The sequence below is a fragment of the Chenopodium album genome, chromosome 13 (genome assembly GCF_948465745.1).
Source record: "Chenopodium album chromosome 13, dcCheAlbu1.1, whole genome shotgun sequence".
Classification (NCBI taxonomy): domain Eukaryota; kingdom Viridiplantae; phylum Streptophyta; class Magnoliopsida; order Caryophyllales; family Amaranthaceae; genus Chenopodium; species Chenopodium album.
Window position 1 is genome coordinate 52226333 of NC_137846.1, and position 23236 is coordinate 52249568.

The 23236-nt window shown below is 35.3% G+C and overlaps 2 protein-coding genes and 1 long non-coding RNA gene across 4 annotated transcripts; 2 read left to right on the plus strand and 1 right to left on the minus strand.

Annotated features, from left to right (window-relative positions):
- Positions 1-6601, plus strand: LOC145576890 (OVARIAN TUMOR DOMAIN-containing deubiquitinating enzyme 2-like). Its single transcript, XM_081634588.1, has 9 exons — positions 1-236; positions 845-930; positions 1015-1060; positions 1692-1800; positions 5084-5175; positions 5276-5338; positions 5485-5603; positions 6066-6141; positions 6250-6601. The coding sequence occupies exons 2-9, from the start codon at positions 866-868 to the stop codon at positions 6304-6306; spliced, it is 627 nt and encodes a 208-aa protein (XP_081490714.1). The 5' UTR covers positions 1-236; positions 845-865; the 3' UTR covers positions 6307-6601.
- A 4500-nt stretch (positions 6602-11101) lies between these two features.
- LOC145574934 (uncharacterized) lies at positions 11102-19618 on the minus strand. Of its 2 annotated transcripts, none has more exons than XR_014098222.1 (5): positions 19411-19618; positions 18383-18607; positions 18169-18299; positions 15499-15813; positions 11102-12356 (listed from the first exon to the last, which is right to left on the minus strand). It is a non-coding gene; the product is annotated as an uncharacterized LOC145574934 (long non-coding RNA). The 2 variants fall into 2 exon arrangements; XR_014098223.1 differs by having other exon boundaries at positions 18169-18302.
- A 1874-nt stretch (positions 19619-21492) lies between these two features.
- LOC145575723 (uncharacterized) lies at positions 21493-22978 on the plus strand. The gene is made up of 2 exons (XM_081633537.1): positions 21493-22138; positions 22299-22978. The coding sequence occupies exons 1-2, from the start codon at positions 21493-21495 to the stop codon at positions 22976-22978; spliced, it is 1326 nt and encodes a 441-aa protein (XP_081489663.1).
- The last annotated feature ends 258 nt before the right edge of the window (positions 22979-23236 follow it).

Below are 23236 nucleotides of genomic sequence, written 5' to 3' on the forward strand. Positions count from 1 at the left end.
TAAGTAAAAGAAAATATTCTTTTCTTCCTTCATCAACCTTTCTTCAAATGGTAGGATAGTGGGACCCAATCAGACAGCCTACAACTTAAAAATGGCAGATTTCTCAAATTAAATTTAGAAACCCAGATAACTTTCTTCTATACGAAACGTTTCCCAACAAATCGGTGCAAAATTTGTAGAGAGAATTTCGTTTTTCCAGCTCTAAGTTTTCAGAACAAGAACAGATTCCAAAAATTGTGAGTCTTTCAATAAATATTTTGTTGCAATTTTGATTTCTTTCATTTTTCTGCTGCAAATTTTTTCTGGTTGTTTTCGATGGTGGATTTACATTTTTGGTATGCATAGTTTATGATGCTTCAAGAAGATTTCTGGGTTATTTTGCTAATCTTGGATGGTTTTGGTGCTGCTGATAATGGGTATTTTATCAGTTTATTGTTCATGGTTTTCTTATAAATCCCATCTATAATTTTATTATTTTTAAGAAAAAATATTGAAATTCTTTGCTTCTTTGCTTCTTTGTTCAGAGGAATAGGAAGAATTACTCAATTTGATTTGTTATTCTTTGTTACTTTGTTGCTGGATTCTAGAAGCTAAACTTCCCTTTGTGTCATTATCATTGCTGAATAATTTTTGTTTAGTTCCCCAAATTTGAAATTGATACTGTGTTGGTTTCTTTAGTTTACATGCCTGACATTGAATTACAGTATGCTATGCAATGTTCATTTTTCTTGAAGCACAATTCGTTCCGAATTCTTCAATATCGCCTTTTAATCCTTTGTTCTTGTTTATCCTATGCCTTCAGTATGAATTCTGATGTGTGGATTGTAATTTTGTTTACTTACAGGTGTAATATTGGTTCTGTAATATGGAAGGTATTATTGTTAGACGTGTAATCCCGTCTGATAACAGCTGTCTGTTCAATGCTGTTGGGTAAGTTTCGATCCATGGATAGCTATATTGTCTTGGAATACTGCACGGAGTGTTTACAGATTTCACACTGCTATATTTTTGCAGATATGTCATGGATCATGATAGTAAAAAGGCTCCTGAATTAAGACAGGTGAGACTCTTGATCGGTTTAAATACCAGTAGAAATTTTCAAGGGCTAAGTGTCTAGCTAATTTCTATAAGTTGTTAGATTGATTAGAATGATGAAATATATAAAATGGTGTGTATCTGCATTTTATATGATTCTTCTTCGTTTCATCATCTAACCTTTCTGTTTCTATTGATGGTTGAAGGTGTATGTGCCTATGTGGTAGTATGTCACATCCATTATGAGGGAGGAAAATATGAGTTGAGGCTAAATTGTTTGTGGACTTCTAACAAATAAATTATATTATGCACAGTATAAAAGATTTGGCTGCCTTGTTAAAATGATAACAATCGAATTCTGGGAATATCTGGCTCTTTTCCTTTTGTACTCCTTTGTTATTTGCACAATGTAATAGCTGCATTTGGGACATTATGTTCTTGCTAAAGAATCTATGTTAGTTTCGATTTTGATTTCTGTCAAGTATAACTTCCCATCATTCAGAGGATGTTAAATAACTATTTATGATTGGACACTTGGATGTTTATAGGATTTTGTTCTGTTGAATTCTTGGCTTCTTGTATAGATAGTCTGTTTCTTTCTTTCATATCCTCTTTACTAAACAGGAAAAATAATTATCTGTTGTTATTTTTGGAAGGTTATAGCTGCTACAGTGTCTAGCGATCCTGTGAAATACTCTGAAGCTTTTCTGGGAAAAACTAATGAAGAATATTGCGCATGGATTCTTGATTCAGAGAAATGGGGAGGTTTGTTATAACTCCTTTTTTTCGTCTTAAAAATTTGATAGAGTGATATTTTTTAGTTCTGGTGGAACTTTTATATTTATAATTGTGATTTGTTGAAGTAAGCCTAGTGGTTCTCATCCTTTATCTGCTGAAGTTGCTGTATGTGGTCGCATGCATGTGATTCCAAAGTGTTTACCTAACACTCTAATAGAAATTAGTAAGTGAACTCTTTATAGCCTTCTTCTGATGTATTAGGCATGGTGGCTTGACCTGACCAAGAACAAGTAATGTAATTTAGTTTACTCAATACTGGAATAAAATAATGTTGATTTTATTAGGTCAATGAAGTTTAATGAGTCCTGTCAAAGCATGATGTGTAACAGACCCTGTATATGGGCCTTATTGAACTAATTCATCTAAAGCATATAGCCATGGAAAAACTGAATCATTTTTAATTCACTGTACTAAAATTGAAGTAGTCTCACATGTCCATATACCAATTCCTCTCTATCATATTCCGGTTTCTTAATCCAACCTTTTCACCGATGTTTGAAAAGATTTGAAAGTACAGCCCATCTGCTGATTGTTAAGTAGGCACTAGATCATCTAACTTAAGGAAATACCTTTTGGAGCTAGGAAATAGGAGTATAGGACTGGCTTGTGGACTCCCTGCTGTTGGAAGAAGAAATAAATTTTATCAGGCTATTACTAGCAATGACTCAATGAATATGAAGGAGCTCTAGTTGCGAATGTAGCTGTGGTTCCTTAGATTTTAATATTAATATATAATTCTACGTATAGGGTCTAAAATGGTGGAGCTATCTGACTTCGTGACTGCAATTTGGGCTCCATTAAACGCTTTCTAAGGGGGTTTTCCAAAAAAAATAAAAAAAGAGCAAAATAAGAGGGATTTGAGTTGAATACTTCTTGACTTCCTTTTATCTTTTGTGTCATGGTAGACACTTTTATCTATCATTGTAGTATGAATATATTTATTCTTTCAAAGTAATCTTTTGGTAGTGGTGTTTATTTTTTCAAAAAGTGGATTCCTTTTGAACGATTAGAAACTTCAACATCAATATTAAATCTTTGAATCATATGTAGTTCTCTCCACATGGCAGTCTCTTAAGTTGCTATGTTATTCTTTTTTTCAGCGTTTTCTCTTTCCTAATGCTTTGCAAAATTGATAAACCAAAACCATAAATGTCATTTAATTTGGTAATACATGTTATCTGTTGATTGTTTAAACCTTGTTTTATCAAGTAACAGAGTAACACCAATCATTGTAATGTCCAGACACCATTTGGCTCCATTTTTTGCACCAGAACAAATATTGCACCATGGCTCATGTTTTCCACTTTTGCAATTATTTTTAGCTGATACCTTTCAAAAGATCAGCTGACTTTTTCAACTGTGTGTTATTTGCTTGAACACTGCTAGATGCACAAAATCCTTTTGAAATAAATGCTTCCATTGCTCCGCTGTTGGTCAACCATCTGCGCATTAATTACTTGCCCATTTTAACTGTCGCTTATTCTGGCACCAATCTAATTCTGTTGCTCTAACCACTAGAAAAGAAAATTGATACTGCTACTACATTTTTTTTTTTTTGAAACAAGTTGATACTGCTACTACATACTATAATAACTATCAGTCAATTACTTAATAACCTACAAGTTGATCTGCTGATAATAACTTGGTTGAACTCTAGCCTTGATATATTATGGTACAACCTCATGCTATTCTTTTGGCTTGTAAATATCACTACTTATATGTGACATTTTGCAAGCCTAATGTCTCATTTGAAGCTTATAACTTTATTTTGCAAGCCTAATGTCTCATTTGAAGCTTATAACTTTATTTTGCAAGCCTAATGTCTCATTTGAAGCTTATGACTTTATATGTGACATTTTGCAAGCCTAATGCCTTAAATTTACTCTGCTGTAATTAAAATGTTAAACAGCTGTAGCTAGGTCAGATGTGAGTCTGGTTTTGGTCATTTGCTAAGCTTAGACCTTTGTTATTTCTATCTAATATTCCTTAAATAATTCATGCTTTCTAAACATTCATCTATGTTGCATTTTAGAACTTTAGGTCCTGATTAGATATGTCAGAACTCAGATTACATATCTCCTGTTCTACTTGTATAAGACTAGTGAATCTATGTGCTATAGTTGAGAAAATCTTGAAACCAGTTTATGAGGAAGTATATCTGTGTATGTCAAAAAAGTTAAGGTGTATAATTGATAAGAATGTTTGCTTTTACAATTTGTTTGCCAAGGGGAGTCTTGTAATGATCATGATTAAACTGTGATACATAAAAAATTAAAATGATTATGAAGAAAATATTTTTCATCACGAGGAGTGGCCTTTTTCTTCACACTAACTTATGATAAAATTTTATGAAAGGTTTCTCTGGTGAGCAGGGAGAGTACTCCAACATTAACTATAATTTCACCCGAGATTGAATCTTGAACTGTGCCTTTATAGACTTAAACGAGTGAGCTTACTCTGGCATTTCATGTAATTTGCCTTTCTAATTAAAAGTTTGACTGTTTATTTCTTTTGCATTGGAGTAGAAATGATGGAAAGTCACTCAGTAACTTTCTCAATTGATAAATTGTAGGTCTTGTTGCATAGAATGGTCTGTATATTTCAATACTTCATATATTAAACTTCTTCTATAAATGGAATGTGATCTACCATAATCTAATAGTGGACTACTTTCTGTGCTCGATATCTATTCTGGGGTTTTTCCATAAACTGGTTATCTTGTTTTTCCTAACCTATTTGTGATTGATTTGAAATTCCGTTATTTTATGTTGGCCAAAGAGAAGGATTAATTTTATGAAATTGTAAACCTCATTGTGTACAATAACATAGGTAGGTAGACCCTTTTTTGCCCTTCTCTACATTCAACCAAGGCTTTGGAGTTATAGTTTGAACATTTTTTTAAAAATTATGTATTTTCTTTTGTATGAGGTGGATATATGCTGTGTGAGGGGTCAAAACTTACTGTATGATTATGTTATAATTGGCTTCATAAATGCTTGTGAATCGCATGGGGTCATGGTTTTTTTTAAAAAAACATGGGTTCATTACATTCCACTGTATTAAAACAGTCTCCTGTAGTCCTCAACTCTCAGGAATTTTGAATATTTTTTTGTACTACATTATCTTTTATATTTTGTTAGTGCTGTTGTGGGTTTTTTTTCCCTTCTTCTCAAGCATTAGAATATTACCTTCCCCCAAAATTTAGAGTTGTTTGTGGTTCTTGACAGTTGTCTTGTATTTTACTTAATAGGGGCTATAGAACTTTCAATATTAGCTGATTACTATGGACGCGAAATAGCAGCTTATGACATTCAGACAACTCGATGTGATTTGTATGGTCAGGTCAGTATGCTTTCTTCTTCTGTATTCACTAAACAATATCCAATTCTTGATACTAAAGCCTTCTGTTTGTTTATTCCTGTTTCTTTGGGTATTAAACCAGGATCGTAACTTCAGTGAAAGGGCTATGCTTCTTTATGACGGGCTTCACTATGACGCTTTGGCTGTAAGCTCCTTAACCTTTTTAAAAGCTTTTGTTCATTGCTTGAGGCTTTTATTTTGTTGTTGTGTTGGTGTCCTGCGCCTTGATGAATCCATTGGATACTACAATGTTATGTAGAAATTTTACATTATTTGTGGTTGTGTTAACAGATGTCTCCCGCCGAAGGTGCTCCAGAGGAGTTCGATCAAACAATATTTGCTGTAAACAATGACAGAACCATAGGGCCTGTTGAGAGCCTTGCTCAGAATTTTGTGAAGGAGCAGCATAGGTATTTGAGCCCTTGCATAATTTTCTTGGGAGTTAGTTATTGCTTTAATTTTTTGCATGTCAAAATACTGCAGTTTAAGATGATAGACAATTGACAGTGACTTGCTGAGTCTCTGCTACACCAATTAAAACTTGAGCCAAACTTCCTGATCCTAGTAATTTATGACTTAGCTGGGTAATAGCTTGAGCTTGGATCACAAGCTCCATTTAATTTAATAAAATATTCTTTCAAGCTATGATATTCATATCTCCCCATACAAATGTATTATCATAAACTATAACTCATTTGTTCTCTTTGATTTATATTCGAACCTACTCTGAAGCTTTTGAGCTGAGCATGTGGGTGTATATTAGCCTATTAGGCTCATTATCAATTCTGTAGAGGATGATGCCAACTTTTGAGAATGTTATTCAGTGAGACTGATGGTGTCACTCTGTCTAATTTCACTTTGCTGCACTTCAGGCTGAGAAAGTTTACTGACACTGCCAACTTCACATTGCGTTGTGGAGTCTGCCAAATCGGAGTTAAAGGACAGAAGGTAGGATCTCTTACATTGTTTATTTTGCGGCATACTTCATATAATATTTGGTGTTGTCTCCGAATGCATATTATGATGATGCTCGAATTCTGTACTGTGTCACTGCAGGAGGCTGTGGAGCATGCACAAGCAACTGGTCATGCCAACTTCCAAGAATATAATTAGATAATACCTGGAAAAAACTACAGATCCATTTTAGAAAGATACATTCATTGCACTGTTAAATCATTGAACATTTTTTTCAATAAATCGACAAAGAGATGGAACTTAGGAAGCTCTTTGTTATAGAATATCCCTGGTGTAGCAAACTGAAGGGATTTATCATATATTGTTGTTTTACTGTTAGTTCAAATATGCGAGACATACAGTTGACATTGGTGCTCGAACTTTACCGATTACCTTCTTAAAACTTGTCATACATTGCAATATATTTTTTGAAATTATCATTCCTTTTAAATCATTGATAATTATCTATAATTAGGATTATGAATCATCATCTCCACAACGTTTTGAGTGTTGGACCTAATTAGTTGAGGTTTATCTCAGGCCGAGAAGGCAGTGGCAATGTAGCTTACACGGTGCTCTGGCACGAAGCAGAAGTAACACCTGCATACATAAAATAACACAGGTATTCATTTTTAAAATTTCAAGATAATATCAAGATAATAATTTATTTTGCCGTCCTAATATGATTTATACGAGTAAAAGATAATATCAAGATCTTTTTATTTCTTTTGGAAACGATCTAGATTTTTTTTCTTTTGGAAACGATCTAGATTTTTTTTGACAGATCTTTTGAAATTTTCTTTAAAAAAAATAAATCTTTTGATTATAAAATCAAGAAGATTATCTCTACGTGATTTTGTTTCCTAATTTAAGGATATGTTTATAATAGTTGGTGGTTTTTTTTTTTTTTAAACAAGTTGGTGGTTTTGGTTTAGGAAGCTAATTAATTAATATCCTAAAATAATGTTGCCCTCTTACGTTTGATTAAATTTGTTTCCTAGTTTAAGTATGATATGAACAACTAAAAAGTTCTGTAAATTTGCACTTTGTTTAATAAAGGAGCATCAACAGAATTACAAATTACAGATAGTAATCGTAAATTTCTAAGGTTCTGTGCTCTAATAAGTTGTTAATCATCAATGAACCAAAAAGAGGTTGACGAATCACAACCCCTCTCTCTTGAAGGAACACAAACACCTTGGCTTATGTATACCCATGACCATGATGATAATAGTGACTCTAGTGAGTGTGAACAACTCCAGGTTTTTTACTCGCCCGGTGACTCGAAATCGTACATGAAAAGTATCCCTGAATTGTGCCACAAGGACGCAATTGCTTTTTTTCATGGCTGGTTAATTCTACGCGATCAGGAGGACAGATGCATCTATTCTTTATTCAACATTACCACTTTACAGACCATAAGTCTTCCGCGGTTACCAACTAATGATGTGCCTGGAAGGTTGTCTGAGTGCTTTCTAACATCATCTCCTCACCCTGCTACTGTTGATGTTGATGCTGATGATGATAATTGTATGTTTTTATTGGTCTTTAATATTGCTGGCCTGTTGTTTTTCTGCTGGCCTTGGGCTGATACGTGTAGTTGGGTTGTACAAAGTGTTGAACTTGAAGATGGGACGAAAGCACATATATCAGAACTGGTTACTCTCAATGGGGTTATACATGGTTGTTCATATGTAGAAGATCCCGTGAGCCATGATATATTCTATATAGTCGATGAACTGAACACGCTGACCATACGACCCTTGCAGATTGGTGAGCCGAATACAAAATCAGAGACGTTAAGTGATTTTTCTATTGGCCATTTGCTTGAATCTTGTGGATGTATTTACTATGCAAAGATACTTGAGCGTTCTATCAATTACCATAGAGAATTAAACAACATTGTCGCTATCAAGGTATGGGAACTGAATTTAGAGGAAAAGAATTGGATGGAGTTGAAGAGTTTGAATGGCAGAGCCTTTTTATTGAATCGTCATGGTAGTACTTGGTGTTGGGGTAATGATACTAAAGTTGGTGGTATTCAAGAGAATTGCCTCTGCTTTTCTTTTTCAAGTGAAATAAACAACGAATCAGATTTTATAGTTTCAATAAACCTAGTTGATCAAACTTGGACCATTGTTTCTCCCTCCCCAAACTTGGTAAGCCCTGACATGTACGGCGACAATCCTGTTTGGATCGTCATGCCAAGGTTACAAGTCAAGAACATTCCAAACCAACAGCAAATTCAAGTTGAACACGAAGATGACAATATTAATGAAGAAACAGTGGAGGAGGACAGTAGTTGTTGGTTTGATAAGCTGCCATTAGATATAATACAATCGCTTCCAAACTATATGCATTTGTTTGAGTATTGGAAATTTCGCGCTAGTTGTAAGATGTTTCATACACACTCCCTGAACCTCTATGGCGAACCAACAATGAGTTTCCCTTATTCTTGTTCTTTAAGAATGAAGTTGGATTGTGTAAGTTGATGGACCCGTGTCGAAATGATGTTATATGCTCCAACACTTTATTTCCATTCTCTCAAGATCTTTTTACCTTAATATTCTCTAGAAATGGGTGGTTACTTTGTTTAGTTGCAGAGTACCATTTGAAATTCTACAGCCTCTTCACGGGGGTCACAGGAGTTTTTCCACCACTCTTCGATAAATGTGTAGTAGGTGCCATCAGAAGCATTGCTTTCTCATCAAATCCAACAAGCTCTGTTTGTTTGACGGTTGCATTGTTGAAGTATCCCGAGTTTTTGAGACTATGTTACCTTCAATCAAGGGACGAGACATGGGAAGAATTTGATATTGACATGGACGATCAAGATATAGAATTTCGGCCTACTGAATGTGCTCCCACCTATCTTGGGGGAGCATTCTGCTTCCCAGATTGCTCGGGAAATCTTGGTGTGTTTGAAATAGTAAATGATATAGGAAATTATATTTTCTTTATTAGCAAGATATCGTGTTATTCAATAGTATCAAGTGATCCTACGATGAGAAACAAGATCTACCTTCCGAAGATAGAAGGGAATAATATCGTGTTCTACTCTCTAGACACCAAGATGTATCACATTTTAGGGAGTGGGGATTCAAAGGAGAATTTGTATGGAACCAACCAACCGTTAATGTGTTGCTGGGTTTAGCTACATATGCTTATTAATTTTCTGCACTTTTATTGATATATTTATTATTATACTCCGTAATAATTTTTATATAATGAATTTATAATTTTTACACTAATAATTATTTTCAAAGTTATATTCCTTGTCAACTTGACAGATAAGATGGTAAAATCCTTGAGTTATTTTCCTTGTCAACTTGTTATAATCATCTTCCTATTACGAAAATACATCTGCTTCTATTCACAAATTTGAGTTTTACCTTTCAATCATTGTTTGTTCTTAAATTTATTTATTGTCTTTGATACAAAATGATGGTTGAAACATGTGATCGATGCACTAGGGTAAGAAAGGGTACTTGTTGACAAATTAAAACAAATAACTTTGTATAATTTACTGATTCAATTAGTTACTAAATAAAGAGCATGTATGATCAATAAATAAAGAGCATGTATGATCGTCATGGTCAATTTGGGTGTCGAGTCATTTTCATTTTCGAGTTGAGTATAGGTCGAGTCAATTTTGGGTTTTGGGTCGATGTTTACGAGTCGATTTTGAGTTAGGTCATTAGACCTCATTTAGGATTGGCAGGTCTAGGTTTGTAGATGTATTAATTATTTAAAAGTACTTTTTTGTATGCTTTCTATTATAAAATTTATCAATAAATAATATTATAAACACTTTATTCGTATCAACCGTTTTACAATTATAGTAGTGTGCATCGAATGTGGCTCTCGAAACAGTACATTAAAAAAAAAATTAAAAAAAAAATAATAGGATAATGTACTTGTAAGTTATTTTGGGTAATATTTAACCTGATGTGATTTTGAAGTTAATAAACAATGGGATAATGAGTTTTATAAGGGTAATGTAGTTACTTTTATTCACTTATATTATAATAATTTAAATCAAAATGACTCTGATTTATTTTGGGCAACTTTTGATCTATCATTTTAGGCCGACTATTCAACTAATATATTTAGTGTTGTACACCTGATTTTTTATTTTAAAAAGTCTATGTCTATGTTATGGGACAATAGAGTATGTTTTATTATATTGATTAAAACAAAAATGCACATGAAAAGTATGTATAAGATATGTGATTGTCCATGACTAGATATAAATAGGTAAAACATGACCAAGACATTTAAGGTTATAAATCTTTACGATAGATGATTAGATGGGTACATGTTATTCATTATTGTGACTAAAATTATTATACACTAAAAGCTTTCAATACAACAAGTAATAGGTTAAAATTTGTGAGATTTAATTTTTGAACTTTTTTGCACGGGTACGATACCAGTTGTTACTTAAAATGAGCTAATATTGTAACTCAAATTTTAACCAAAATTAAATTAACTTGAACCAAGGTCTTAATTGAATCCAAAATGACCGAAACTCTACCTCGGTACCAGGCTTAACACGTCTAATACGAAGTATTAAATATTAATAGAGCCTTTGCCTAGCTCTGATCAAGGAAAATAAATCAAAAATGGGAAAGGGTAAGGAGGAGAAGATTGGTGATATCAAGAAGAAATGCTGCCATACTTGCGGAATGAGTTTCTTTGACTGGGATAAATGGAATCAGCACGTTCTTAAATGTAAATTCACGCATTCCAAGGTATAATTATTTTCCTTCTTCTCATCCAATTATTTTTAAAAAGCAAAAAATGTGGCTGATTAATTGCTTATTCTAGATTAGAGAATAAAGTTTGATCATAGATTTGGGATCTTACCTGTTGTACATTTTTTTTGCTCTAATTTTTGTATTTGAACTCGTTATAAAGCTAGGATTGTGAATTGTGATGAGGGAACCAGGTCTAAAATGGGAATAATACTGAATAAATCAGAAGCATAAATGGGAACAATATTTTCTGAAATAATAATTTCTAGAACAAGCATTCTTCCCAGTGACCTAGGATCATTACAGGAAGACGTCTTAATGGAATAATAATGTGGTCGGTCCTTTTTGAGGTGAAGGCGGTAGATCTGACTTGGTAGGTTTTGGAGGCATTGAAAATCCTGCGGTATAAGTAGTTGTGCTGTTTCCAATACTCTGTAGTACCTTAATGGCTTTATAAACAAAGGGGCAGGGGTAGAGATTTTGCCTCCTGCTCCTTTGGCTATGCTGCTCTCCAACTTGTAATTTATCCCATACTTTATGCTCGCAGAAATTACAGAACATGAGATTCAAAACCAAATATATTCAGATAGTACATGCTCTACACTTGTTTAAGTCATACCGTTACAAACAAGTGGGTTATGTACAATGTGAGCAACAACCGTGTGCTGTTAAAAAGAGAAAAACACTTCCAACATAAGGTAGTGTGGTGGGTAGTGTGACTTGGGTGGGTGGGTGGGTGGGAAGGGTAAATTTGTGGTGGGTAAGGGATTTACTTTAGATGGGCAATGCTCGGGACTGTTGGATGTGGGTGCACTCAAAAAAGGGAGAGTTCTGTGTTCGTAGTGCTTACTATGTACAACCCCAGACTAACCATACTGATCGTGCTTCAAACTCTGATGCTTATTGAAACCAATTTCAGGGAAGGTGTGGGATGCTAAGATTCCCCCAAAAATTAAGCACTTTGGGTGTAGCCGTGTAGGGCTCTACATAATAGCATCCCTGTCAGAAGTACTCTGAAATCAAAAAAATATTTGTGATGATGATATTTGTCAGAGTTGTGGTGAGGCAAGCTATTGGCATGGGAGGGGTCATAAGGGATTATTTGGGGACTTCTTTAATGATAATGATGTTTTCATCAATAGAACGATTAGGAATAAAACTAGATTGGAAGGGGCTAATGAGCGAGATCATCAAGGGCTTCAACCTACCAGCATGATTGAAAGAAGAGATGCTATCCCAAAGAGGAGTTATTAATCTTTTTTAGGGATTAAACAAAGAAATGAGTTATTAATACCTTCTTTAATCTGTCCATTAGTAAAACAATCGTGAATGAAAGAAAAGATGCTACATAAAGAAATGTTTGCTGAGTTGTGTTTTCTACCATCATTTCTATATTTAGAGATGATACTGTCCTGTAGCAGTATACTTCATTTCTGGCATGTAGGTGTATCACTGCATGAACAAAATGTCCAATTGTTAATTGATCAATAACTTTCTTCCATGCCATGATAAAGCTAAACAAAATGAGTGAATGGTATAAATTAAGCTACCTGTTTTAGTAGACTGCTAATGCAATACCTAGCAGATAATCTTCTTTAAAATCAAAATAAAGCCTCGTTTTTATTTTCTTGACAGTTTCCAGATTATGATATGCATTATCAAACCATCCACCTCATACCCCCACCCTCTCTAAATATAAACAGAGAATTATGGGTTCAAGGAAATGCATGATCAAACCATCCACCTCAACATCTCTGGACAGCTTGTTTTTACCATTTTCTAGTATTTTCACAAGGAGTTCCACCATTTTCTAGTAATTTTTCTTTATCCCAAAGAGGAGTTAATAATCTGTTTTAGGGATTAAACAAAGAAAGGAGTTATTAATACCTTCTTTAATCTGTCCATTAGTAAAACAATCATGAATGAAAGAAGAGATGCTATCCCCTAATAAATCTCAATTTTTTTGGTAAAAAATGGCTTGAATACCATCTGGACCAGGAGAATTAGTGGAGTTCATGGCAAATAAATTATTTTTTATCTCGGAATTTAGGGAAGAATTACCAAGGTCAGTAGCTATTCAAGCATCAATAGACTTAGGGTAGGAATAGGCAGCAAGCTTACTAGTGTTAAATTCAGAAATGGAGGAAGAGAAAATATTTTGGAAGTAACTACTAGCCATGTTTTTTAAGATCGATTGGTGATTGGTCATTAACCCATTCATCCCTATCATTTTTAAGGCAAAGGATACGACCCCTAGACTACTTAATCTTGGCAGTGAGATGGAAAAAATTGGTGTTATAGTCAGCGTTTCTTCTCCAATCTAGCCCTGCCTTTTGAGCCCAACTAATTCTTTCAACATTATAAATCAAGTTTACTTCATGAATTAAATCTTCTTCATTTTTAGAAAGACTTCTCTGAATTCCATCAATACGCTTTATAAGGTGATTCTTCTTCCTAGTAATATTACCAAAAATATTATAGTTCCAATCTTTGATATTATGCAGGAAGGTATTCCGGTCTTTAATAAAATCATTATCATGGACATCCCAATTTTTAACAAAAAATTCTTTAAAGTCAGCATGTTCATTGAATTTTCACAGGCGAGCCGTCCCTCTGGTCCTGGTTCAGGTTCCCGACCGTCCGGTCATGGTAGCAAGTCTCAGAAGGTATGCGGTATGCTCTGAGCCTATGACGTTTCACTTCATTGAATTTTAATGATGAGTTTTATCTTTTTATACAAGTGTGTTTTGTGTATATGAAAGTAAAATATGATTTTAAACATAATTTTAATGTGTTATTAATTAATGTTGCAGTGATGGCATGGCACTGGCAGCTGCGAGAACATACTCAAACAGGACTTTTTCTGAAAACTATGAATAATTGTAATAAAAGTTTTGGAGATTTTATAGTTTGTCACAAACAAAAATGTTTGCTAGTCTTGTTTCAAAATCTATTTCTTTAGTAAAAACTTGTTTAAAGACTTGGTAACATTGGACACTGATTGGTCATTAACCCATTCATCCCTATCATTTTTAAGGCAAAGGATACGACCTAGACTACTTAATCTTGGCAGCGAGATGGAAAAAATTGGTGTTATAGTCAGCGTTTCTTCTCCAATCTAGCCCTGCCTTTTGAGCCCAACTAATTCTTTCAACATTATAAATCAAGTTTAATTCATGAATTAAGGGGCCGTTTAGTTGAGGGTATTCAACAAAGGGAATGGGAATCAACTACCATGAATCCCTTTGTTGATGTTTGATAGACAAAATCAATCATTCCCTTTACCCCTCCCATTACCCCATTTTCCTCTATCTTCATTCCCCACCCACCCATCCCCCCCCCCCCCCCAAGGGAATCACTCAAACCCCCAAATTCCTCTTCACCCAACTACCTTGACCAAATTTCTAACTACCTTGACCACTCTTGAAAACACCAACTGACTACCGACACCACCGTCTAGCAACCATCCAGCCAACCTGACACCACCAGAGCCACCGCCTAGCCACCATCCAACCACCCTAGCACCATCAGAACCACCGCATAGCCACCATCCACCTACCAGAACTACCAACTGACCACCTGAACCACCGCCTAACCACCATAACATCGCCAACGCCCCTGCCGCCACCATCCAGCCACCATCGAAACCACCTTAAACAACCTAAAACCACCATTCTCCACCGAAACCACCCAAATCCCAAATCCACCCGGAAAAAAAACCCATCTTCCCCAAATTACCCAACTTCATTGGAATTAACCCTCACCCACCACGTTCACCACTCATTACCCACGAAATCACCACACCCACCATGAAAACCACTACAAAAACCACCCAAAAACCCTAACCATCTCAACAAAAAAACCCATAAACAAGTAAACAACCCCTAAACACCCAAAAAAAACAACATATGACACTCTATTAACAAACCTACTAGATCTATCAGAAAATCACTTAAAAAGAGAGTGAAGAGAGACACCATCAACAATTAGAAGGAAAATGGGCGGCGGCGCGGTGGACGAGGGAGGGCGGCGGTGTTGCAGGAAAAGGGGAGTAGGTCGCGGGCAGGGAGGGGTGGGGACCGACGAAGGGGGTGAGGGGGGGCTCGGCGCCGCTGGGAGGAGGGGGGTTGGAGTTTGTTGTTGGCAGTGAGTGAAGTTCCATCTTCATTCCATTTCCCTTTTGTGAAGTGTGAACAAACAACCTATAATAAATAAGGGAGTTGCTTCCCATTCTCCCTCTTTCCCTTTCTCTTAGTCATTCCCTTTCCCCTTGGTGAACCAAACGGCCCCTAAATCTTTTTCATTTTTAGAAAGACTTCTTTAAATTCCATCAATACGCTTTATAAGGTGATTCTTCTTCCTAGTAATATTACCAAAAATATTATAGTTCCAATCTTTGATAATATGCAGGAAGGTATTCCGGTCTTTAATAAAATCATTATCATGGACATCCCAATTTTTAACAAAAAATTCTTTAAAGTCAGCATGTTCCAACCAAGCAATTTTGCATCTAAAAGGATAATAACCAGGCAAGCATTATACAAAGTAATAAGGAGAGGATTATGATTGAAAAAGTTCTAGGAAGATGGAGTACCCGAGTGTTTGAAAAGGTATTGAGCCAACTAGGATTAGCAAGCGCACGATCTATTCTCTCCCGGATTATAGCAGCCCCTTCCCTTGCATTGTGCCATGTGAAGGGATTACCATTGAAGCCCAAGTCCAAGAGACATGCCGCATCGACCAGCATATTGAGGTCTCTGAAATCACGTCCTCCCATTTTTCAGAGGAAGAAGTAACTTCTTTTAAATCCCCCAGCCATGGCGTGTGAGCGTGTCATCAGGAGGCAGATTAGCCTTCAATTCCTGCCATAAGTTGTGCCTTTCCAAGGGGGTAGAAGGAGCATGAACTCCTATTAGAAGAACTTCATTATTGTTAGGCATGAATTTGAATAAAGCATAACACAAACATAAATTCTGAAAATTCAGCATTATACTTGTTCATTCAGGGAATAATAATATATCATTACATTTTAGTCTTTTAGACCAGCAGTATTCTTTTATTTTTGTGACAAAAAAAAAAAAAAAAAAAAAAAGAGAACATCAAGTATTGTCATTTACTCAAATATCAAAAAAAAAAAGAAAAAAAGAAAAGAAAATCTGCATGTTGCAGTCATCAGGCATGCTTCGATGTGGAAATCTGCTGGATTTGATGATAAGGTTGTTGGCATGGGAGGGGTCATAATGGATTATTTGGGGATGTCATGGCTGCTGGATACTCTCTGTCTATTGCTCAATATTTCAGAACTTTACAAGTTATATTAAAATAGAGTAACCAAAAATTCCTGTATGCTGACTCTAATTAAACTTCATTGAATTTTCAATGGTGGGCCGTCCCTTGGTCCTGGTTCATGTTCCCGACCCTCTGGTCATGGTAGCAAGTCTCAGAAGGTATGCTCTGACGTTTCACTTCATTAAATTTTAACGATGAGTTTTATCTTTTAATACAAGTGTGTTTTGTGTATATGAAAGTAAAATATGATTTTAAACATAATTTTAACGTGTTATTAATTAATTTTGCAGTGATGGCATGGCAGCTAACATTGGACAGTGATGGCAGCTGCGAGAACTTACTCAAACAGGACTTTTTCTGAAGCAAAACTATGAATAATTGTAATACAATTTGGAGATTTTATGGTTTGTAGCAAAAATGTTTGCTAGTCTTGTATAAAAATCTATTTCTTTAGTAAAAACTTGTTTAAAGACTTCTAAATGCTTTAACCGATGGTTTTATATTATCAACAAACATGGAAACCATATTTTTCTAAAATACTGGAGAATAACATATTAATATCATAATATGTATTCAATTAAATGGTTAATTCTAAGGGAACAAGAAACTACAATCAATTTAGGGTAACAAACATGCAATTTTTAAATTTCCGCAAAATTAAAAAAGGAATCTTTGCCTTTGTAGATGATATCTAGTACTGTAAAGAAAAGGCAAAAACAAAAAACAGACTATCAATACAGGTCAAAATTATTGTCTTTTAAAGTGAAAGTGTGTGACTCATCATGCAAGAGAGAAAAACAATCAATCAAGAACTGATATGCCAAGATACTCTAGCTGAAATGCCAAGAATCACCCTTGAGAGAACATTTTGGCCATAAAATTCCCTTGAAAGAAGTACGAGGATGGAGGATGGAGGATGTGTGTAGATTACACGGCTTTGAACAAGGCACTATCAATAATAAGTTCCCCATCCCTTTTAAGAAACTTCCCTATTTTTCTCAAATTTTCAACCCAAAAAAAGCCACATGTCAAAGTTATCCAAACCAAGCTTCTTAATCTACTAGAAAATTTATCTTTATCTTCATCTTCATTTCCCCTCTTTAATTCAACCTTTAATCAAAATTAATCGTCCATTTTGCCATCAATATTAGTCCCTCAATCTTTCCCCTACATTAGTAGCCTCATAGCCCGCATTTCGAATTAAATACTCCATGAATTAATTCTTTAATCATCTTTTCGATTACACACTTACACCTATAATTATTTATTGGTATTTCCTCACTCATCTCTCAATGCAATTCTAACTCTATTTAACAAAGTGCCGCCATCAATTTCACATGTATATTCACATTGGTGAGTAATTGTCATCTTGTGATTTTTTTCTTTTTTTATATTTAAATATAGCTATTATCATAATTTATGGTCTTGTATGTCAATCCCAAATAGTTTGCGAGAAACACTTGTACAAGTAGACAAATTTAGCTGTGTTATTGTATTGTGCTGGTAGAAGATTGATTGGGTTGCAATTGAAGTTTTAGAACCTATTTTCAGATGGATTGTTACTTGAAACTTCCAATTTTTAATTTGTGTTGTACTAAATTTGAGAAATTTATGTATGCTGACGAGAGAGAGAGGTTGATGTGAAGGTGCTTGGCTTGCTAGAGAAGTGTTACACATCACGCGGCGAAGAAAAACAATCAATCAAAACCACAAATATAATAAAGAGAAAAGTACTAGAAATTACCATCATTCATTAGGGGTGACAAACACACGAATTTCATTTTATGCAGAATTAAATGACAAATAATTCTTACAAAACCCTCTAAATTATAATCAACAAACATCAAAGGCAGTGTTTTGTAACTTGGCTTTTGGGGTGTGAGGATAATTCAGCAAGTAGCAACTCACTAGGAAAGTGACAAGGTAATTAGTATAATATGTGGCTAAAGAGCTTCATAAAGCATCTATTACATACCTTAAGCTTGAATTTTTTGCAAATTTTCCTTTTTCCTCGACATTCGGATTCATCTTCCCCGTATTAGTCATTCTCTTCCTGATTATCCCTCTTAAGAACCACCTTCATGCTATCTTCTCATATTAGTGATCCTACTTAAAAACAATAAATCAAGGATGAAACACACAATAAAATTCAGAGATTAGAAAATAGCAGGGCAGGCATAAAACCTCACCCTAACACTTCAGAAAGTTGATCTCCACGCCATAGATTCCGTCCGTTTTCTTCTAAATCTCCTCCAATACCAAGACAAAGAGAGAAATATAATTAAATAAACGCACTCCAATTTGACATGAACAAGAAAGCTGAAGTATAATTAATTTATAAAAAAACAAATCAAATTGAATTGAATTGAACTATCCACGCCATAGTTTCCGTCCATTTTCTTCTGAATCTCCTCCTGTACCAGGACAAACAACTTTAAAATAATACACAAAAACATAAATTCAAGGAATAAAAATATAACAATACATTTTAGTCTTTTGTGATAGAAGGCTCTCAGCAGGACATCAAGAAGAAAAATCAATTTGTAACATAGTGAATAAACAGCTACTTGAATAATCTATTACCCTTTTTAATACAAATATATAACCTCCAAAAAATTAAACCTCATTTCATCTTGAAGAAAAATCGACTTTCAATTATACGCCTCCCTAATCCCCACTTCATACTTTGTCAGTTATCATCCCAAATCAAGTCAACTGTTATAATCCCATGCCAACCAAATAAACAAACAGATAAATATAATTAAACAAACACACTCCAATGAAATTTTTCTAATTTGACATGAACAAGAAAGCAGATGTTATTTTTCTAATTTTTCTAATCAAGTAAATTAGTGATACTAGCTTTCTATCAACAAAAAATAATTAACTTCGGGTTTTTTTAAACGATAAAGCTTTTTTAAAAGGTTTTTTTTTCGCAAAATGGTGTATTTAAAAGGTTTTTTTTGACAAATTTGCCAAAAATCAAATTGAATTGAAATGTATAACAAGAACAATCAAACAATTGCATCCAATTAACAGGAGGAGCAACGAAGAACAGATCTAATCAAAGGGATAAATAAATTCGATTTGAAATCAAATTTAAAAAGAAAAAACTCAGATTTAATCCCATCCAATTAACAAGAACAAGAAAGTAAAGGTACATAAATTTAAATTAAAATTAAATCCAAAAACAGAGAAAATTGAGATCGATGAATACCCGAGATCAGAGGACAGAGGCCGGCGAACGGTAACCGGCAGATGGCGGCCGGTGATAAGGAGAGAGAAAATTGTGAATTTTCGGCCACACAACAACCAACAAAGTCTTTAACAAAGTAACAACCAAGAAAAGAGGAGAGTCCGGGTTTTTTTTTACCAGTATTTATTTTTAATTTTATTTTTCTTTCAGTTTCAAGAGTTTTAGAGTCTTTGACTCTGTACTTTGTCTGACAAAGCTTAGATTTTTTTTTTTATATATATAATTTTTAATTATTTTTTAACCTAAGCCCCACTTTTAATGGCCTATTACAAGCCCTGACCCATACCGTTTATAAATGGGTTTTATAAATGGGTTTTACCAGTTCAATATATAAATGAGGCAAACTTTTAAATGGTCACCGCCGAAGTACCCAACCCACTACAAATCGCCCCATTTCGCCTATCCACAAAATCATCCACTCACCCCACCTTTTACAAAAAAAAAATTACTCGTATAATTCAAATATTTTGTAGATAATTTAAGTGTTTTAGTTTCAAATTAGATGACATGTTTTGACTTTTGACGTTTTTATAAGATTTATCTTAACTAACATAACATTTGTTATTATCTCATATAATAAGACTAGGTTAATAAACAAGTTAGTTGAGAAAAATACTGAAGGTTCCCTCTAGAGCAAGTCTCTTGGGAGGGTTTTTCTAGGGTTTCTAGGTTTTCCTTTGCTTGAAGGTTTCTTCTCGTTTTTTCGAGAAGTTTTATCGCTTTTTCATGGAGAATTCATCAAAACAAATAGTAGTGGCAAATAATACAGGGTTAGATCAACCAGAGGCAAGTAGTGACAATCAAAATTCAGAAAGCAACATAGAGAAGACAGAAAAGTCCGATAAACAAGTGGTTGAGGATGCTATTGAATGGGAGGAAGGAGAAGAGGAAGATGAGGATGCTAGAGTCGAACTGAGTCTTGTTGGTAAGATCTGGACTGAGCGTTCTGTTAATGTTAATGCCTTTATTAGCACTATCAAAGATGTCTGGAACCCTAAATATGGTGTAGACATTAGCAATATTGGAAAAAATTTGTATATGTTTCAATTCTATCATTGGAGGGATAAGGGAAGGGTTCTTGAGGATCAACCATGGCATTTTGACCGACATGCTCTTATTTTAGGAGAAGTGGGCTGTAATGAGAAACCTTCTGATATCGAGTTATTCAACTTACCAATGTGGGTGAGAATCTATAATTTGCCCTTCAAAGGTAGGTTAAACATAGCTAATGTTGAAAAACTTGGAAATAAACTTGGTATTTTTGTTAAAATGGATAACACAGCTTCAATGGGAATTGATAAATCAATCCGTGTGAGAGTACTAGTGGATGTTCGAAAACCTCTTCGTAAGAATGTGAAAATAAAGATGAGGGGTGGTGTGGAGGAGACTTTTGATGTGAAATATGAGAAGCCACCGATCTTTTGTTTCTTTTGTGGCATGATTGGTCATGGAGTGAAAGATTGTGATGATTGTAGAGACCCAGATTCTGCTATGTTTGGGTATGGTATGTGGCTAAAAGCATCTCCCTGGAAAGTGAACAAAGTATTTGGGTCAGGTAGCTAATTGTGCAAGAAAGTTGTTCATTACCAAGCCCAAATCAAGTGAGCATAAACTCTCAGAGACGGCTATCCAGGGAATGGCAAAGAAGTTAAGTGCAGTAGATGTATCGAGCTCTCCTATCCTTGAACAAATTCCTGCAAGTAGCACTCTCGAAGGGAAAAATTCTGAGTTCGTTGAATTGAAGGCAGGGGAAGACAGAGATGCGAAGGAGGATGGTAATGATGCAGATATGATGAATATGGATATCTATGAGGGGAACTCTGTAAGAAAAAAAAAAGGAACTTGGAAAAAAATAGACAAAAGGGGAAGCAGTAGGAGTGGGGATGGTGGAGTGAGTATTGGAGTTAAAAGGGGTATGAGGGAGGAGGGGATAATTGAAAGCACTCTTATTGAACAGGAAGCTGGTGTTCTTACGAAGAAGAGAGAAATTGATACAAGAGCTGAAAAGGTGGCGGGCCTCACTCAATGGGCTCTCGGTGACTTATGAATTACATCCTCTCTTGGAACTGCGGAGGCTTGGGGAGTGCCTATGCGGTGAATGCGTTTAAACGCATTGTTATAACTGAACATCCCCAACTGATTTTTCTTTCGGAAACTAAGCTGAAGTCTTTTGAGATGGACAGAGTAAAAACGAAGCTTGGTTTTGAGAATGTCTTTGCTGTGAGTTGTGAAGGGGAGGGTAGGAAAAGAAGAGGTGGAATTGCTATTCTTTGGAAGTCTGCTTTTGACATAACTATTCAATCTTACTCCTCAAATCATATTGATATTGGAGTCATTAGTGATGGCAAGGAGAAATGGAGATTTACGGGTGTTTATGGGCATCCGGAAGAGGAAAATAAATACAAAACAGGAGCTTTGCTTGAGAATCTCGCTGGCATGGATGACAAACCGTGGGTTTGTGGTGGAGACTTTAACTTGATGCTATTGGCATGTGAAAAGCAGGGAGGCAATGTTTTTAATGTTTCGGAGGCTGAAATTTTGAGAAATGCTGCAAATGTGTGTAAATTGGAAGACCTCGGGTACGTGGGATATGATTTCATATGGAATAATAACAGGGGTGGTGAGGCTAACCTTCAGGAACGCCTTGACCGCTTTTTTGCAACCGATGAATGGAAAGAAACTTTCCCGGGTTCCTTTGTCACACACCTTACAAAGAGACGTTCTGACCACCTTCCAATTTTACTGTGCCTAAGGAAGAAAATTGAAGTGCAGGAGAAAAAAAAAAAAGAAAAAAATGTATAGGTTTGAGGAAATGTGGACTCGTGATCCACTATGTGCTGACTTGATAGAAACGGCGTGGGCTAGAGGAGGAAGTGTGGCTGCAAAAATTGGTGCGACTACTTCACATTTGCAAACCTGGAGCAGAGAACATTTTGGTGAGTTTGCTAAAGAGATGAGAGATTGCAAGGGTAGGATGGAGTCCCTTATGAGGGAGGAGCAATCTGACAGTGTGCTTGCTGAGATGAGAGCCCTCGATGACCGTATGGATGAACTTGAGAAACGTGAAGAAGTGTATTGGCGACAACGTAGCAGGCAAGAATGGATTACAAGCGGCGATAAAAACACGGCCTTTTTTCATCATAAAGCGAAACAGCGAGTTGAAAGAAATCACATTGCCACAGTCAAGGATGAAGGGGGTATTACATACGAGACAGAAGAGCAGATCACTGAAGTTTTTGCTAGTTTCTATGAGCATTTGTTTACTTCTTGCAATCAGGTGGATTGTGAGCCTGTTACTGACAAGGTCTCGCTGACTGTTCTGGCTGACCAAGTTAATATGCTTGCGGGTATTTTTACTAGAAAGGAAGTAAAGGAGGCTTTAGACCAAATGCATCCAACAAAAGCTCCGGGGCCGAATGGAATGTCTGCAATTTTCTATCAAAAGTATTGGGGTATTGTTGGGGAAGATGTGTGTGATATGGTTCTTGGTGTGTTGAACAATGGTGATGACATTGGTCCTTTTAATTAGACTCACGTGGTGTTGATCCCAAAAAAGAAGATGTGTGAGTCTCCTGTTGATTTTAGACCGATAAGCCTTTGTAACGTGTTGTACAAATTGGTGTCGAAAGTTCTTGCAAATAGACTCAAAAAAGTCCTTCCCAACATTATCAATGAAACTCAAAGTGGCTTTGTTCCCGGGAGACTTATCACGGATAACATTTTAGTGGCTTATGAGTTCTTTCACTATTTGAGGAAGAAGAAGACTGGGAAGAAAGGTTTCATGGGC